The sequence below is a fragment of the Apteryx rowi genome, unplaced genomic scaffold (assembly GCF_003343035.1).
Source record: "Apteryx rowi isolate R43461 unplaced genomic scaffold, aptRow1 scaffold_52, whole genome shotgun sequence".
Lineage (NCBI taxonomy): Eukaryota > Metazoa > Chordata > Aves > Apterygiformes > Apterygidae > Apteryx > Apteryx rowi.
The window spans coordinates 1,107,856-1,127,034 of record NW_020450783.1 but is presented as its reverse complement, the minus strand read 5'-3'; the positions used below and the strand labels follow the sequence as shown (position 1 = coordinate 1,127,034).

The 19,179-nt window shown below is 38.0% G+C and overlaps 2 protein-coding genes across 2 annotated transcripts in view; one reads left to right on the top strand and one right to left on the bottom strand.

Moving 5' to 3' along the window:
- Positions 1–367: 367 nt before the first annotated feature.
- Positions 368–1,956, top strand: PLAC9 (placenta specific 9; the record flags this gene model as incomplete). The annotated part of the gene is made up of 3 exons (XM_026080435.1): positions 368–475; positions 1,744–1,864; positions 1,946–1,956. Coding segments are annotated over 3 exons (240 nt in total), but the record flags the coding sequence as incomplete, so codon positions are not given.
- Positions 1,957–4,807: 2,851 nt separating this feature from the next.
- ANXA11 (annexin A11) overlaps positions 4,808–19,179 on the bottom strand; it is a 29,445-nt gene continuing 15,073 nt past the window's right edge. The window contains exons 3-15 of the mRNA XM_026080413.1: positions 18,581–18,693; positions 16,649–17,050; positions 16,058–16,145; positions 15,594–15,688; positions 14,415–14,528; positions 13,182–13,272; positions 12,981–13,060; positions 12,804–12,860; positions 11,798–11,891; positions 10,948–11,043; positions 8,477–8,535; positions 7,682–7,804; positions 4,808–5,551 (exon numbers count right to left, since the gene is read on the bottom strand). Coding sequence (XP_025936198.1) covers positions 5,492–5,551; positions 7,682–7,804; positions 8,477–8,535; positions 10,948–11,043; positions 11,798–11,891; positions 12,804–12,860; positions 12,981–13,060; positions 13,182–13,272; positions 14,415–14,528; positions 15,594–15,688; positions 16,058–16,145; positions 16,649–17,050; positions 18,581–18,693 — 1,472 coding nt within the window. The 3' untranslated portion in view covers positions 4,808–5,491. The remainder of the gene's footprint in view (positions 5,552–7,681; positions 7,805–8,476; positions 8,536–10,947; positions 11,044–11,797; positions 11,892–12,803; positions 12,861–12,980; positions 13,061–13,181; positions 13,273–14,414; positions 14,529–15,593; positions 15,689–16,057; positions 16,146–16,648; positions 17,051–18,580; positions 18,694–19,179) is intronic.

Sequence of the window (19,179 nt, the reverse complement as noted above, 5' to 3'; positions counted from 1 at the left end):
AAAGTCTAAGAGAAACTGATGCATCTTCATAATGCTTAGGTTTTACACTGGCAGAGACAGAGTTATGTTAAAATCTATAAACTCACCCTACAAGCCAGGAGAAAAACAGACTGTGTAAAAAACAAGCCCAAAAAACCCCAACCCAACGGCAAGCTTGTTCCAAACAACCTTGACACTGTGTACAATGCAATGAGAGAGTCACAGCGGTGGGGTAAGAATGCAATTATTGGGAGAGGTTCAATTCCTACCTGGGACTCCTACATCTGTGTTTTGTAAACAAGGTTGTTTAGCACGCCAAATACCACTTCCGTACTCAGAAAGGCAAGGACTGCTTTCAAAACAGCCTCCTGTTAATTAACGATGACTTTTTCCAGCTGCTGCAGACCCTGTCAGTGTGTTACCTGAAGGTTTGGAAAGAGCAGGCTGGTGTAATGAACAGGATACTATCCACGAACGCTTGGATATTATTGAAGAGGTAAGAGCTATTGCATTAACTCCTGGACCAAACTAGAACTCTGCCCCAACCTTTTGGCCAAAGAAAAGTAAGAAGAATCACATTTTTAGCCACTGTTCCTTTTTGATCCTATCAGAAAAAATTCAGGGGCTATTTTTCATATATAATGTTTTGTAACTATCCATGAAACCATTATTAGTAAAAATGTATCATCTTGATGGATTCCAAACAATTGCTTAGCCAGTCATTGAGCTATTATTTATTAGCCTTTTCTAAAGTGTTTCTAACAGTATCTTTAATATAACAACCTCAGAACTGGTACCTGTAAAGTTAAACGAAGCCCACAGACTTGCTACATTCGTCAAAAATTCCAGCATTTCAATAAAAGGCCAGTAGAAAAGACACGAGTATTGTATCACATCCAAAAGGCTAACAAACCCATTACACATTTCCAGCAGCTAGGCTGAGCTGGAAAGAAGCGCATGAGTGAGTGCAGGGAAAGATAAGATATCTTCAACTGTTATAACAGATTCTTAGGGTACCTAGGAGCAGCGATACTTAATTACTACTGGAATGGTTCTACTCCTGGATACAGTGCAAAGCTTTCACAGCTGCTCATGGTTAAATGTGAATTCTGCAGGCGACTCAAAGAAAGAAGGAGTTTCCGCTCCTTGGGACGCTCAAGAGCTAAATGCACTCTGCGACTGGGATTCTAGGGAAGTTGTAATGTTTTAATATTTTTTCCCTGGAGTCTTAAGCACCCACAAGATTTGTGTTCAGAGCTAACTATTCCAAGTTGGGTAGCTGCCAAGCTGTGTTCTGTTGATTCTCAAATGCTAATGTTATCTCTCTTGCTTCAGTCCTAACCATCTTCATTCCCTCCCCTGCCCACCCCAATCAGTTTGTCTTATCTTTTCTGGTAGATTGTTTCTCTTGAATGCGATGGTGGCTCAGAAATAGAAGAGAATTATTAAAAAAACAAAAAAAAAAACACACAACAAAAACACACCATACAAAGCTTCCTCTAAAAAGTCAACATTACAGGTGGTTCTTTATACAGAGGTGCTATAATTTGTGTGTGGCAAAATGAAATTTTAATTCTTCAGGGCCACTAGATGCCAGTATAACATAAGAAATATGCAAGTCTCTGCAATGAGCAGTATAAATTAAATTAGCTATTAGTATTATGGGCCCTTAGATTTGCCTTTCTGCTAATATATTTGGTACAATTCCTTCTACTTGACCCTTTTACCACCCCTTTCTCCAGCTGTCTCTCTTGTTTTCATTAGAAGGTAATAAAAACAGTGGAGCATCTAGAATCAGAAGTAAAGTCACTACTCAACATCATCGGTGAGACAGCATGGAACATCCCCATGACTCCAGGAACCCCACTTATAGATGTTTTTGATGGTAAGTATCTAGTGGTCTGTAACTAAAAGTTGACAACAGTATTGCATACGTTACTACCAAATGCGATCTTTTACCCCTCAGATTTGAAGTAATCATTCAATTCAGTGCAGCTAAGGCCTCAGCTGAAATACTAGGTCCAGTTTTGATTACATTTCAACAACCACTGAAAACAGGGGGAAAAAAAAGGTCAAAGAACTAGATACATGACTTACAAAGAAAGGCTGATGAGTTGGGGATGTTTAGAGAATATTGAAGGAGACCACCAGGACGAGTAAGGCTATTGCAAAGATAAAAGCAGTATTTTCTTTCCCACTGCAAAAGTGAATAAAGCAAGAAATAATGCAACAAGGAAGATTCAAGCAAAACACAACATAAAACTTTCTTACAAGGACAGTGAACTTCCAGAATGACATAACTGTAGTCTCCCCAACACTGGAAATGTTAAACAAGTATCTGTGAGGGATGAGATACATACTTCATCATGCCTTAGAACAGCAGTATGGATGAACTAAGCAATCTCAAGATTTCTTCCAGTTTTATGATCCCCATGATTTTTTAGTCTCATGTGTGACTTAAAATAAAAGGGTAACAAAACCCCAAAATAATTACTGGAAACATTACAATTTTGGCAATTTAAATCCAGTTTTGACATGCAAGCCACTCATGCAGAACATACTCCTAGATAAGTGTTTCTTGGAATATATTACCTGAGAAGGGAAGTGATTTGGGTGAGACCACCTGTTCTACACAGTTTCTATAATATTCCGTCCTCTTCAGCCTCTGACCACAAATCAACAGTGCATTCAGCAAGGTGAGAGATGTTCCCAATGGATAGTAAACCTCATGTTGAAAGATACGAACTTCACACAGACATCTGCTTATGAAGTTAGTTTTGTTTTTTTATGTATCTGTGTGTAGGTACATACACAGAAACACATAAACATACTATAATGCATTAATTTGAAATAAGGTGGGCTCGAAGTAGGCAGCAGTAGGATTTATGTTGGTTCATAGTTCCTCTTGCAGTTCAATGTACAGATCTGGTCACCATGACCGTTACAGAAACTGGAATCAAGATCTATGTCCTCATCCACCTTCTTATTCATTGTGTTGCCTAAGCTTCTGTGAGAAGTAGTTAATGGCTAAGAGTTAATGTACTCCTCTGCAATAATCACTATTTCAAAGGGGAAAAATATCCCAGTGAAGTGTTGCAGTTAATTTAAAATGGAAATCCTAAGTCAACCAACCGCACACCACTACTGCATACGTGCAGCACAACTAGAGTAAATATTACTCAGATGGAGGTTGCAGTAACTGTTAAAGGGGTCAAGAATTGCTGAGTTCAAGGATCTTTCTTCTGTGATTTGATGAATCAGCAAAGTGAGAAAAATCCATTACTTTGAAGTAACAGGCTTCATGTTTTAAGTGATATGTTTACCAGAAAGATTGATCCTGATCTTATAACCAAAAATAACTGCACCAATTCTTCTCTATACAGATGCCAGCTGAGCACTGGGAAGATGGAAAAGATCTGAATCAAACAGTATGGTTGTCATATATAGTTACACTTTTGTTCATTTAATAAGCTTCTTTGTATTTCCACAATTTGAGCTGGGACGAACAATCCTGAGCAGTAGTTTGCCTTCTGAGTTCCTGTGCTTTTTAATAAAAAATTATTTGCTTTTATATACCCTTTCAGAGCTTTATATTTTAAATCTTTCAGTAGCCATACTTAAGACTGTATTTCAAGTACTGTATTCTCAGCAAGAAAACAAGATCACATGGGGTCTTGCACTAAAGCACAGCTAACAAAACATCCCTTACTTCAAAAAGATATTCCTTCCCTGGCAAAGAACTGAATCCTTGCTATTGGCATGAACCAATGAAGACGCACTTTCAGCTGTAGCTTCCTCTCCAGATAGGCTTAGATTGTCTGATAAAAAACAGAACATGGAGTGGTCTGGCTTTGGATGTAGTCACATTGCTGCCATTGACTGAAATGGCAGTGATATGTGTACATCTTAGCCAGAATCTGGACCAAGATTTGTAGTTTGGAAGCAGAATCACCTTATTCCGATAGCTTTGCACTCCTCAACTGACAATGCAACCCAGAATTAATTCCAACATCCATCCCTTCCCCACTTTAAGAGGGAAAAACAAACAAATTAAAAAGAACAAACCCTGAGGAATTAAAGTAATATTCTACCCTTCAAGTATGCAGAATCTTCATTAAAAACTGGAACATACAAAAAGGGGATATTGGTATGGGGGCTCGAAAATTTCAGAAAGAAAAAGTGTATATTTGCTTTTTAAAGAAAAAGGTTTCAAGTCCATTCCCATCTATTTGCCCATCTCAGATAAGCTCTCCTTCCCACTAAACAATGCAACTCTTTTAGTCATGTATTGTTTTAAACTTGCATTTTGAAGGTCTGAATTCTCCCATGACAAACAGCAACGCAATATATTCTGGAAAAAGGACCTGCCTGACCTTTAGAGAGTAGGTGGGGAGAAATGAAATAAGGGAAGGAGTTTGTGCATTCTTGATTAACAAGCAGTCTCTTCTCACTGACCTAGTTCCATGTCTCTCCCTCCTTGTACTTTTGGACACATTTCTACTTTGAGAATGACAAGCTGAACAGATGTCATTCATGCTAGCAGAGAATGAAAATTTAAGAGTTCCAAGAGCCAGAGAAGAGACATTACAACACACAAATCAAAAATACTGAGAAATAACTACAGATTATATAAATCGCGTACAAAAAATGGCCCACCAACAGCATGCAAATCCTGAACTTTGGCCAACACAATTCAATTTCTGAAAACTTCTCTGAATTCAAGCAGAGAACTTCTATGGAAAAACTAAATAAGACTAAGTAAGAAGACTGAGTCATCACTCACATGTAGGCCAACACAAACAACAAAAACGGAGAGTCTGCAAAAGGGTTAGAAGATAGACAACTTTAATTTTGTAATCTTTTAGATACATATATTTAAGGCACAATCCAAAACCTTAAAACATTAACTAGAGAATCTTTACTATTGTCAGCGACAACTGCCTTATGACAGCCACCCTAGTTAGAATGAAATGTAGAATACATCTTCCTTAAAAATAGACAAACTTGACAAAATTTCTTGAAAACAGTCTTAACTAGACCCAAAACAAACTTGAGGCTGTTCTCTCCACCTATCAGGGAGTAGGTTACCATGAAACCACCACTGTGTACAATATATATATAACTGGCATTAAAATGGCACATAATGTTTATACAAAATAAAACCTTAAATCATACAACTATGATTTTTGCTCCAGAAAATGTATTATTTCAGCACAATATCATAAGCAGAAAGAATGACCTGTCATTCATTGATTAGAGAAAGTGCTTAACCCCCCCCCGAACAGATGGTACATAAGCTTAGTTTTTTTTCTTTGGCATTTATTACATAATATTTTTGAGTGGAAGGGAAGAGATGTGGAAAACAAACTTTAGAAGTGTAATAGCTTTAGGAAAAATAGTTCTTTATATGTTTACTTTTTTGGGGGAAAAGGATACTTTAAAGCAAAAACATGAAAATAGCAGCTTTAAAAACAAACAAACAAAAAAACCCCCAAAACCCTCAATGCTCCATTTAGTCATTTCCACCACACAACTTGAGTAGGATTTTCCGGTAGTCTCCTGAAGTATCACCCTGGAAACAAATCCAGAAGAAAAAAAGTTGAGGACTTTTTAAATTTTCTTGAAGGATTAAAGGGAGAAAGATGAAATGTAAGCACCTTAAACATTGTGAAAAATAACATCCTAAAAATAACCAAAAGACAGAAAGCTAAGGGAAAAGAGAGCAGGCATTAACCTCCATTATTAAAAATTCCTGCTAATTAGAAATTACCCTAATACATATACACAGTAAGTCCAGAACTGGAACAGAAAATACCTTAGAGAATATATTTCTTTAGCAAATGGAATATGGCATACAGGTTCAACTACTTTTCCAGGAATAGTTCAATAAAAATCCCTCACTGAGCTGTCTTCCTGCAACAGGTATAGAAATGTGATGGAAACAGGAATACAGAGTCCCAAAGCTCTCCTCCTCGTATTCAACATGGATATTTTTCCAGGAGCAGAGAGAGAAAATTTACTCTTTATTATGTCCAAAGATTAAAAAGAATGCTCTGGCATCGAGAGTTCTCTTTCCCCTTTCTCCCCCACTTCAATTACAGAACATCTTCATGCTGTGGGCAGTGAAAGCCAATATGGATGTACATACAAACATGCATTGAAAAAAAATAAATATTTCAGGAACAGCAGCAACTAATCACAAAAGGCCCTGTTAGCTGAGTTTTGCCTGGTGCTCTTATGACTAATGAATGTTCCATGGTAAATAACTATTTTTGGTTGATGAGACTTGCCAAGCCTTTTCACAGAACAGTTTCAACTGGCATGTTTATTCCACCCTTCACTTTCAGGTATGACTGAGAACTGTTTCGTTCAGATCAAAATTATTACAATAGGTACAGAGAGATGCTGCAAAGATCAGGATAAATTCTGTGTGTTAGGTGTAAAGCACAGACAACCTGCAAAACATAAAATGTTTCCCTTTATACATCTCCTGAAAGGAGAGAACTGTTGTACTTTTACAAAAAAAGAGACAAGAATTGAAGAACTTTCTTTCCAAGGATATTTCAGCTCTGCTTCTGTGGAAGAACGATGTGGGGTTTAGATGCACATAACCACACACATGCATGTTCCACATTTACCAAAACCATGTTTTGAATAACTTCAGCCCAGTAAATGGGAACTACCTGTTCCTACCTCTGAACTGTAAAATTATTTTATATTGGTTATCACTAATAATGACAATTAAAAAAAATGCAAACATTAAACTTTTCCATTGATGTCTCACTTCTGCTTTTTCATTACACGTTGGTGGTTACAAGGCACCTAACTGCTGCGCAAGAAGCACATCTTTACCCCAGAGACACAGGCTTGTAGAAAGCTTCTGCTAGTACATCCTCTGTGTCCCATAGGCAGAGCGACCATGTAGTTACCAGTAGAAGACCCACATCAAGACTTTTTGGCACACAGGATATCCTTCACTATCTTTCCAGGGTTTCTGCCAGTCACCACTGAGTTGCATCCCTTTGATCAGTGCCAAGAGCAGAAGGATTAAGTAGGGGTTGGACAGATTTGGCACCTTCATTACAAAGTGAATGAAAGCAGCACCACAGCACCACTCACTCTCCTCCAGCTCTAACGCCTTGCTGGTCAGGCATCCTCTTGACTGTTGCTACAGCTCTTAATAGCTGTAAAGAGTGAAGCAACTTTACATCTTGTCTACAGGAAGGGGGATGCTAAATAATCTAAGATTTAGTCTCTTTCCAAAATTTCCTCCTTCCAAGGAAGAGGACACAGCTTTTTAAAAGCATATAAGAAGCATTAAACTCTTTCAACATACACGAGTTAGAGCAGCACCATTTATTCAAAATGAACTAAGGAGTTGGAGGACTAAGTGATTTCTACAAGGTCATATATGGAGACTGGGACAGAGACCAGACTAAGTTCAGGTCTCTGAAATCTCTCTGGACCAATTACCGTTCTCTTCCTGTCTGTTGGCTTCTTTCCCATCTCCAGCTCATCCAACCCCACACAAAAGCCAGTGCTGTCTGTTCCACAGCTCTTCCACCTCTACTCTCCTGACAAAGCAGCAAACCAAACACAGTCAGCTACGCTGAGTGCAATAATAGGTACTCAATGTAAGGATCCATGTTCTACTAGCAGAAGAGAAGCGATGGGAGGGAAAACAAGAACTCTGAAGTCTTACAGTGATATCTGCGTAGAGGGATTTCCCGTACATCCGCTTGTATTCTGTGCGTATGTCCAGCAGGTCAACTTCACTGCGTGACACCATGATTCGAATCAGAGTTCTGTCTTTTGTTCCTGCTCCCTGAAACAAACAAAATACAACAATATAATGCATTAATAATGCATGGAAATTCTGTATGATACAGCACTACTGTAAAACATACACCAATCTCCCCCCGCCAAAACAATGCCCCCACCACCCCCCCAAAAAAGCAAAAAGCACCGAAAAGACACACCCACAGAAGACCAATTTTTTACTAGCATAACCCCATTCAATTCAATGAGCTTGAACAGAATTCGGCCTCTCAAGCTTTAATGAATTAAATATTTACTGTCAGGACACTAACAGTTATTTCTCTGCACAAACACAGTTTAAAAAGGGGTAAGACAACAGGCAAGGAGCAAGGAAAGTCTGGTGAGTTTAATGGCCTATTTACTTATTTTGGCTAGACGCCTCTACTTAAAAGATACCAATTTTAATGAGACTTTAAGCACTTTATGAAGTGAAGACTTTCTTTTTCTAACATATGGTTGTATGTATCACTTCAATATAAGCTAGATCTTTCCAGCCTGTCATAATAATGACTGCATCTTATTAGCCTTCTGCTCACTGGAAAATTTACATATCTTCAGCTCATTAGTGATGATATTTTTTTTATTATTTCCAAGGTAGCTGTACAATTCATTCCAATGAGCTGTACATGCCTATTAAAAAAAACACACTAAGTTAATGCATGTTGTCACAAGCACCTACCTTCATAGCGTTCTGCAATCTTTCTGCAAAAAAAGCTGGTGTGTTCTTGAGACACTTAACTGCAAAAAGAAACAGCATTACAGAAATTAGACACTCCTACTCAATTAAAACTCATGGTCATTTTTTGAGCTTACCCTAGATAGACAAGTGCTTTAATTTTACATAAACAAACATTTGATATTACGCAGCTTCCACTCCTTCGATTAGCCACTGAAATGAGTTTTAATCCAAAGGGTAGTTGTAAAACAGTTAAAGAACCTACCACACTTGGTAGCTCATAGCAAACTTTTTAAATGCCAGAAACTCTCTAGTGTGAAGCAGCCATGATGACTCTTTTAAGTCTCATGATCAGATTATTTCTGAAATGGAGTGAGGGATTGAGGGAGAGGGGCAGAAGGCTTGAGGGAGAACACAGGCACTACTAGCTTTTTCTTAAATTAAGCAATTCTAGGCCACATATCTGCAAGGCATGACTTGAATTCAAGTTGTGTCCTAACACAAGTAGAGCAGCTACCTATGATAGAAACCTCACCTTTATTTTATTAGCCAAAGTTCATCAGGACTTCTGAAAAATTCTTGACATGCTTATTTTTAATGACTGAATTCTAAATTTAGTTAGCACTGTTTATCAGACATCTGGAAGAGCAAAATCTAAATAAAATTACTGCTATATTAATCAGAATAATAAGAGAATCCTTCATTAATCATCAGAATTAAAATCTATATGTTGATCCTATGTTGGGTACAAGTAAACAGTCATGCAAACTAAGTCAAATTACACAGAAAACAAACCACACTTTTGTCTCATATTTTAAGGCACAAAAAGGTATGAAAAGCAATCACATAAGATCAAGATAGAACAAAAGGAGAAAACCTAAATACGTATTTCACAGCAATGCACATTCTATATAGAAAAAGTATTTTTCTCACTAGGAAAATGTAGATGGGAAATAGCAGTTCAACACATACACAGTTGTCAATGATATGTATAAACCAATTCAAAACAAGCAACAACACACATGAAATGCCCATTTCTTGATCACTGTATTCATTTAAAGTAACACACTTGCACTTTAATATGTTTGGAAATGTTATTGTAAATTACCATTTGTACAGTCCAGAAAGCTTTAAAGAAAGCAAAATCAAATATTTTTAATTAGAAAAACCTTTTTCATAAAAATAAGGTGCACAGAACAAATCATGCTGAAGTCATCAACTGATATATGTAATTAAAATTAATTAAGAAGTTATTTGGTGAAAATTAATACCAATTCTTCCTAAAAAGGGCTATTGTTTTGTTTGCATGTTACAGTCCCAGTTCTGCACCTGTACCCACTTAGAATGTCACGTGTTGCAAAGCTCTGCTGAAGTCAAAGGCCACCGTGTAGGGGAAAGGGTTTGCCACATAGGATAGCTGTTAGCCTCAAGACTCTTGACAGTTTCTTTACTGAAGGGATCTTTTTCTAAAAACATGGGACACTTTCTGTTCTACAACTTTGGTTTTCTAACACCTATATTTGATTGATGTGACAAATTCTGAATCCCAGAAAAGGTAAGACAATATATCACACCAATGGAGCTGGACCAATTTGGAGCATTAAAAGACCTCTTTAGTGGCAGCCTGGCCAAGCAGGAAAAAGTAAGAAAAACAATTACACAGTTTACATAGACAAAAGATAGGAGCGAAAACTGAGGTTTTTAAAATTGATGCCCATTTTGCAAGATTTTGCTAAAAACTTCCATGAAAAAGAACCCGTGGCTTCGTCACAGACAGACCCAGAGAGAGAAAGACAGGCAAGCAGACATACAGACAGACTGACCAACTGATCTAGAGAGAGAGAGATCCACAATTTTATGTATAATAAACTATTTCAAATAAAACTGCTGCACAAGGACTCAGGGCCTTGTCTAAATCCCACAGAAACCAGTGACTACCTTTCAAGGGACAACAGTAGACCTGAGGCAAGTCTTTGCTCTTCAGAATTACTGGAGGCATTTATGAAGAAAGATCTAACAAAGCTGTAAGCCAGGGAAAATAACAGCCTCTCTGAAGCCGAATTTAAGTTTTCTGTCTGCTAAAAATAAGAGGTTAATGCCTATATTTTGCTCGATTTCCAAAGCTGTCACATACATCCCATCCTCATCGACTCGGCGATCGGTACAAGTTCTCACTTTTGAAAACAATGCCAAGTACAGTTATTAATTCTCTCTCCCCGGCTTGACATTCAAAATTGAACATGTGAAATTTAAATTCAACCACTGCCTGAAGCAAAAGACTCATCTGTCATTCTGAGGTGATTTAAGTGCTTTGTTTTATTAACCATAGGCAAGTTCACATGAAAGCTCAACAGGAAAAGCACAAAACTGGAATTATCACCACGAACAACAGCCTCAGCTGGTGTCATGGATACAATCATCACAGCCAATCCTAGTACTGACACCAGGAACAGAATTGCTAAGATGGCACGTACCTACTGCCAGCATGCCCTTTTCCAGGTCCCCAGACATTTCACGACATATGCTTTTCTCAATGTCCCGGTTACACATCCTCTGGTATTCACTGAAAACTGTTAAGGGAAGAAAAAGTTTTCATGAGTTGGTCTCATAAAAGCAATGGCACGGGTGCATGCCAGATGCTTTATTTCATTCACGCTTCTCAACTTTCTCTGATGCCATAGTATGCTCACACAAGTTTTAAAATCTCCAAGATTAATACTACTGTATCAACCACATTATTTCATTTAAATGTTATCATGCTCTTTCTACCTTGTCTAGTTCCTTGCTTATTTTTAAAGAGCTAGTCCAAGGCACTGCAGTAAGGGAAATAGTGAAATTCTCCTAGGAAAGTTTTGGTTGTCAATAAAATTGAGATAACAACATTCAGATTTTCCCCTACCTCCACCTTTCCCCTCCACATGGTCGTGGAGGTGGAGTTACTAAAGCATTTCCACCACTATGGACTGATGTAACATGCTATCACTAGCAATAAAAAGAGGGGATAAGTGGGGCATCATTGCAGGTGTGCTTGTATACATACAAGCATGCAAAATTACACCAATTCTAATTTCGCAATTCTTTTATCAGAGAAACATTTGAACAAATATGACCTCTACCAGCTCTGATCTTTAAGAAAAACGATCATAATGTACAGCTCCTGTGTAGCCCTTTCCATCAGCAGAGTTCACCCTGCTTTACATTGAGGTATTGTTACACCCATTTTACAGATGGCAGAACTCAGGCACAGAACTGTGTTACGCGTTTTTAATCATTACAAACAACTGAATAAAGCTGATGTTTACAGAGAGGTCTGGACACCATTACCTGCTCTGAGGTGGGCCCTGCTTCTTGCACACAGAATGGCATTGAATTTGGACTCATCGGTCCCTAGACGGTTCTCTCCAGCTGCATATAACTCCTAAACACAGAGAAGAATTCACACTTCGTTACTTATGCAGTCAGGCTGGAAAGCTGAGTTACAGATTCATTTTCTTACAGCCCCTCCTCCTTTTATACTTATCACTTGGCCTAAATACTGCTGGAAAACAGGAAGCAAGCAGTAAGTAGCAACTAGTTCTAACCTTCATACAACACACTAGGAGTCTTATTTGCAGTCATCTTAGCTTATTGATCAATTAAGTGCCAAACACAAGAGCTCCAGACTACTCCAGGGGGAAAAAAGTTTAGTTAAGAAGCCAAAAACTATTTTTTCTAACAGAGTTTGTGTCTAGTCTCTTTTCCACACTTCTATATATGTTCTGAGATGCTCATATCTTTCCTCTCATCTTTGGGCTAAGGCATACTACGCAGAAAGCTAATTGCATTACTATTCATATGACAGTCATGTCCTGAAATGATCCAGTGCTTTCTCCTTGCTGCACAGTGAATCAGACCCCACTGAAAAAGTAATGTACAAGTTACTAGATCCAAGTGCCCTACTTGCTGCCCAAATCTAGAGTTCCTTAGATTTCAGGCAAAGGGTGTGGAATAGATTAAGTTTTCCTCCGCACGCACATCAATCCAAATCTCACTTTAGAGTTGTGACTTAGTTGTTGTGCCCTAGTAAGTAGCACAGAGTCACCCAACAGAATCTGGAAAAGCAAGCGAGCTGATGGAATGAGAGTAAAAACTTATTCCCAAAATTTTCATCTCTGCGATGGAGCTGCATGGCTCTGTTAGGGCTTATGTCCCTTCCATCTACTGAAATATAAGCCCTACACCAGGAAAAGTCACACTCTGTCCAAAAGGAAGACTAAGTAGGAATTACACACTCAAATTTCAATGTATTGAATTGATTATACTTGAAAATTATGATGAACTTCCTACTGACCTGCACATCTCTTTGGACGAGAGACATGTCAACAGTTGTACTTTCATCTCTGTTTCCCTGAAAGAGTTTAGAGATACAAAGGTTGTGCTAGTGGGCTTCACAAAAAACGAGAACAAAAAACTCCATAAAACAAAAAAAATAAGAAACCCAAACTCAAAAAACCCTGCATGCAAGTACCTGAGAAAGTGAAATTAAAAGCCTCTGAAAGTGTCCAGATGTGTCACTTTTGATTGCTTCCTCCAGAGTCTTCTTAAATTCTGGAAGAGAGCCACAATCATGAATCATCATACTCTCCTGCTCATTTCCTAAATTCTTATCATTAGTCAGTGATTAAGAAAAAGAGGAAGAAAAGTCTGATGGGACAGTGACAAATCTAACCTGCTTTATAGACCCTGCTGAGTTCCTGAATATGCTCGTTACTGCGAGAAGCTAGGATTTCAATGAGACAATTCTCATCTGTGCCAACACCCTAAAACAAAGCATATGGAAAAACATACACTCCTCAGACACTCATCTTATTTTTACAACCTAGTATGACAGAAATGTAATAAAGCTGTAGAACCAAACACAATTTGAATAGCAACTTGTTGTAAGAGGAGTCAAAAAGAGTAGTTTAAATGTTACTTATAACAGAAGCTTCCAAGCATAGATGTGTATTAAAGATATTATTTTAATGAACTGTTTTTTCTAATCAATATAAAATTTCATTTTAAAATGTCATCCCCCATACCAGATTTTAGGATTTACAAGAAGCAATTGTTTCTACCTATTGAAGGATTTTTTGATTTTAATAGGCATCTTTCACTATCTATTAAGTAACAACAGTTGCAATCACAATGCAGCTAATAATACTTCATCCTCCTAGCTTTTTTAAAAGAGCAGCCAAAGAACATTTAAATATGTGTAGTGACTCAGTAATGGAAACGTTTAGATTAATTTAAGCATCTTCTCCAAAAAAAAAGTTTGATCTGTTTTTATTAAGAAAAAAATAAATTTTCATAAATTCATCTTATTGCTGTAAAGAGGAACAGTACCCAATACTTCCACAATACCTTAGAAAATGCTCAGCAAGAAAATACACTTTACAGGCCAGGAAAACTGAGAAAGAAGGTACATCCCACCCAAAGTATTTATGAACCTAGTTTTCAGAGGTACTTTTGAGCAGGGAGTGCAAAGGCACTGGAAACTAAGTGGAGCTCTTTGATAATCAGAGCCATCACAGCTCAAAGCAAAAACCCAGAAACGAAGGTGCCCACAGACTATCCAGCTTGGAAGAGAGCTGCCTCAGTGGCTTGCTCAAGACTATGCAATGAATGAATTGCACAGACTGTGTTAGAACTTAGATTCTGACTGTTTTTTTGTATTTATAAATATATTTTTGTTACAACACAAACCATAAACTAGTCCTTACCTTTAGATAAATAACCTATCAGAATAATATTTCTCAGTTTTACTATTATATATCTCCAAGAAATGGGGTACAGATCAGTCATATAGTGGGTTGAACATCTGCAAGGAGTGGAGGGAATTTAAGTTCAAAATTCTACATGACTACCAAAAATTGTTTCAAATATTGCCACCATCTTATAAATTTAAGTCTCATACACGAACCTTTATAGCTTCCTTGATTTCATAAGCATCAAACATGACAGGTGTCTTCATCATTGCTAAGATTGTCCTCTCAAAGTTACCTGATAGCTCAGACTTGAGATCCTTGATCAAATCCTAATGAGAAGTAAAAACAAGGGGAAAAAAAAAAGTGCATAAAGACTACAATTGACAAATATGATGACCAAAACTGTGGAGTTTAAGTAGAAGTCTTTATGTGTAAGCATCAATAATACTTCCACAAAGTAAAGCTATTTCATTTAACGATGCCAAATGACGAGCAAGTAAAGAGTTAACAGGACTGAAGAAATTTGCCAACTGATACAACGTGCAAGGCCGTGGGATAGAAACTGCATGGACTTCAGGGAGGGAGGAAGCGATACGAAGGTATTGCAGTCTTGCCTCGCTAGCACAGACTTTTCAAGCAGAAAAAGAAGAAACAGTCCCATGATTGTGCGACTCACAGAGGTCAGCAAAAGCAGCGTTTGCCCCGAGCCCCAGCTGTATAAAAAGAAACTTGGAAGCTAAGACAGTTTGAGCAGGGGACGGAACATGACCTGACCATCCTCTCCAGCTGGACCATGAGTATTCCCCCCCCCTGCCTTTTCCTGGGATGCTGGGTTAAGGTAACTCCTCGAGGTTGAGAGTCCTCTCACTAAGAGAGTGAACAAGCTAGCTTTCAAGTCAGGATAAGCAGTGTTTCCAATTAACAGCGCAGTAGCCAACAGTTTTGGGTTATCCTTTCTAAATTAGTAATCGCATTATTTTAATGGGTGTTACTAATCTGAGAGCTTGCGTGAGGAAATAAACATATTTTTTATTACGTTACTGTCTCAGTTGTTACTATCAAACCTTCATAGCGTGACAGTAAAAGGAGCAAAAATTACCAAACATATTTAGATAATTAAGTTTGAATTAAATAGATTGCACAGACCAAAGGGTCAAAGCAACTTTAGCAGAGAAACAGCTTTATATATTTCATCTGAAAAACTGCATGGATGTCAAGAGTAGGTAAAATCATAACCCTAAACAGGCTATAACTTGTGAACCAACTTCCCCGCAGGTAACTTTTTTTTTTTTTTTTTTTTTTTTTTTTTTTAAATCAGACACCAACTCTTCCAACTTCTCTTAAAGGAGTGTAGGCCCTATTTCTTCTTCCCTCTGTGCTTGTAATACGCTTACCTTTCCATAAGCTGTTTTGAAGGACAAGATGATCTTCTGTCGTTGTTTGTTTGAACGACTTCCAAGACAATCTATAATCGCCTGCTCATCAGTTCCTGTATAGATACACAGTCACAGAATGAGCATGTGCATGTCACGTGACGACTCAGCTTTCTATTACAATTTGATCCTACCTCTGCTAAACCCAGCTGAAGCAAACGTGTGCCTTTAATGCACCTACTGCATCTCCTTCTTGTGTATGACCACAGAACTGCAGATCTACTCTCAACCACAAACACAATGAGAATAGAAACAAAAACATATCAAACTTATAATGCTGTTTATGCCTAAATTCAATTCCAATAATTCTTTGGATAACCACGAGTGAACTATTCCAGTACATACGTAACAATGAAGAAAAACAGTGCTGAATTCAAGTTGCAATTCTACTTTTAACTTGAAATGTAAATCCACAGACTGCTCACCAAACCCCTTCATTGCCTTCCTCAAGACTTCCGCATCCTTCAGAGGGTCAAATCCCAGAGCATCAGTGATTGTGCCTCGGTTTCCATACTAAAGCATACAAAGTAGAGTAGCATATTAATATTAACCAGAAAAAGATTGTATTTTACTACTTAGGAAAGATAACCACTATTACCAATTTTCTTTTTTGTTAGAGAGGTAACAAAGAAAACTCAACAGAACTTTAAGAGTTTGTTCATTTCTATACTCAAATTATGAGAAAGTACAAAGTCAAACAACTTCACTGATATTAAGTCTGCTGTCTTATTATTTAAGGTCTAATGAAACTGTATGTACAAATGGAAATACTTAATTTTAGGGAAGGCAAATGAAATTCAAATTCACTTCAAAATCTTCTTCTTGGGTTAATGCAGCAAAACAGCATTTATTTTAATCCATGTGAGCCTATATTGCTGGAAAAGATCCATCTCTCTCCAGTCAAACTTCTTCTCATGCCCGTGTTTTCAATTTCAGGCTTGGGTTACTCTTATACACACAAAGACAATGTACAAAAACACACACAGTCACATTTTAAAAACACTGAATGCTCTTACCGCTCCAGGAGTGACTGTAGGTACTGCAGAGCCTGAGTAAGAGGGAACAGATGGATTCACGGCTGGGCCTGCTGGATAACTTGGCATTGGCTGCTGTCCAGGCGATGGCATGGGCTGCTGCCCTGGGTAAGTCGCTGGCAGTTGCCCTGGATAGCTCACAGGCTGCTGACCCGGAGGGGGCATGGGCTGGCCTGGCACAGGACCAGCCGGGTATCCTGGGTAAGCCGGCATTCCTGACGGTGGATTTCCTCCAGGTGGAGGGTACACTCCATAAGAGGGCTGCTGTCCTGATGGAGGTTGCCCAAAGCCACCTGGAGGGATTGGGGGATAACCCCCAGGTGTTGAAGGATATACGCCTTGTGGTACGTTTGTCCCTCCAAAGGTCCCGGCCATATTGGAAGCCTGCAATGACAGGCAATAAAGCAAGAGACAGCAAGGCATAAAAAGGGTTGAGTTTCAATAACATGCTTAACACAGCGCACACATAAAAAAAACCTCACCACACGCACCACAGATAGGTTGCTCTGCATCTGCAAAATCACTTTGCAATAAAGAGATTTTACCAGCAAGAAAGATCAAGAAGACTATATTCAGTTGACTCTTGCTTTACTGTAATCATAGGCTGTCATACATCAAGAAGCAGAATCCACAGTCGCATACATAGCCACTGCATCCAGCACTACATTCCACTCACCCAGAAAACCACCAATAGCCACACACCTCTTGTTCTAAAAAAGATCACATCAATTAATCCTAGCAACACAAAACTATGCTTGTTCCTTCTCTGTCCATGGCTGCCTTATGCTAATCAGAGCATCATTCGAGTACAGGGATTTATTCTGAGCAACTCCTGGCTGTTTTATATGGGAGATGCATGCATTAATGGTTTACAAACAGCAGGACCCCTTGGAGTATATTTGGAAAGGCATCTGCAGAAACCGCAAAGCAGATATTCCATTCCACACGCAATATCATCTTCCCACATTTTTACACTCTGACCCTTTTCTACAGAAGATCCAGAAGAATCAACACTTGATGACTGCAGTATTCTCACAAAATAATTGCTGTGGATATTTTTATGTGCACCCTAGGTAATTCATTGCTCATTTCAGTTGCTGGCTGCCAAATCACTGCACTTAATAAATCCTCAGAAAGGCATCTGTGATGCAAGTGTCTTTTTATAGACTGTATATTCCTTATATAATATAATAGATTTTTAAAGACTGAATTGTTAGAAATGTCACTCGCTTCTACTCCAAGCAAAAAAAAAAAAAAAAAAAAAAAAAAAAAAAAAAAAAAAAAAAAAAAAAAAAAGCCAAACAATCAAACAAAATCACACTGGCAATGTCTTCAATCAGCATAAAAGGTTTTAACCTCCATCTGCTAAACATTAGTGGTTATAAAGGACAGCCTAGTCCTGTATTCTTTCTAGGTATGAGTCACTGTTACATCGACCTCAACAGCCTGGTTCCTTATTCAGACTGACCAAAAGCCAGGTAAGAAGCAAAACCTGGACTACGTTTGCTAACGTGAATATTTTAACAATGGATACTCAGTGTTAGTGGTTCATTCCCCTATTCCTCTGCACAGCAAAAACAAAGTTATGTTACTTTTATATCCATGGCTTTTGAAGCTAAGCTCTTAAAAAAAAAAAAAAAAAAAAAAAAAAAAAAAATCAAATCAACATTTAACTAGTGGTTTGCTTTCCTAAAATAAGGAATAGCTGTGGTACCTATTTCCTTCAATAGATGACATTGAATTCTCAGCACTGGACATAAGGGCCTGGCTTTATACAGTCATTTCTTTTTTTCAAGTCTGCACGTTCCTATGCAGAATACAAACTACATCTGTAATAAACTACTATATTGCAGTGACAGAAACACATCCTTGCAGTTGAGTCAGAGTAAAATATATTAAATGAAATTGACTCACCATCCCGGCCATGTAGCTTGGATTGAATTGATTAGCATAGCCAGCCACATTTTCTAGACCAATCGGAGGTGGATTTGAAGGTGGATAAGCAGCACCACCCCAAGGATTGCTACCTGAAATCAAAAACAGTTGTACTGAAACAAGAAATTACATATTTTTAAATCTATTTCTTACTACTTACATTTATAATGCAAAGTCTGTTAAACATTGGCAGTTTGGAAGGAGAAAAATTAAAGAGGTGCATAGCTGCAGTCCAATTGTGATATAAAGAGAGGCCTCATTGGATATTCCTAATCATGGTAGCGATCATGGAATCTAAAAATTTTTTTTTTTTTTTAAATAACTAAACATATTTGAAGGAAATTCACACTCACAAGTTAATACTGTAAACACCATATTTTGTTTAGAGAAAAGTTTGTCTTAAACCACATAAAATTATCTGAGTGTTCCAACAGAAAGGATACTATTAGCTCGTTTCAGGCTGGTAGTTTAGTACAGAGCACAACACAGTACACTTACACATGCCCAAGTAACAAAATAACTTGGCTGGGCACAGCTGTACAGCCTTGTCAGCATAGCAGTCTACTTGAGCTAGAATA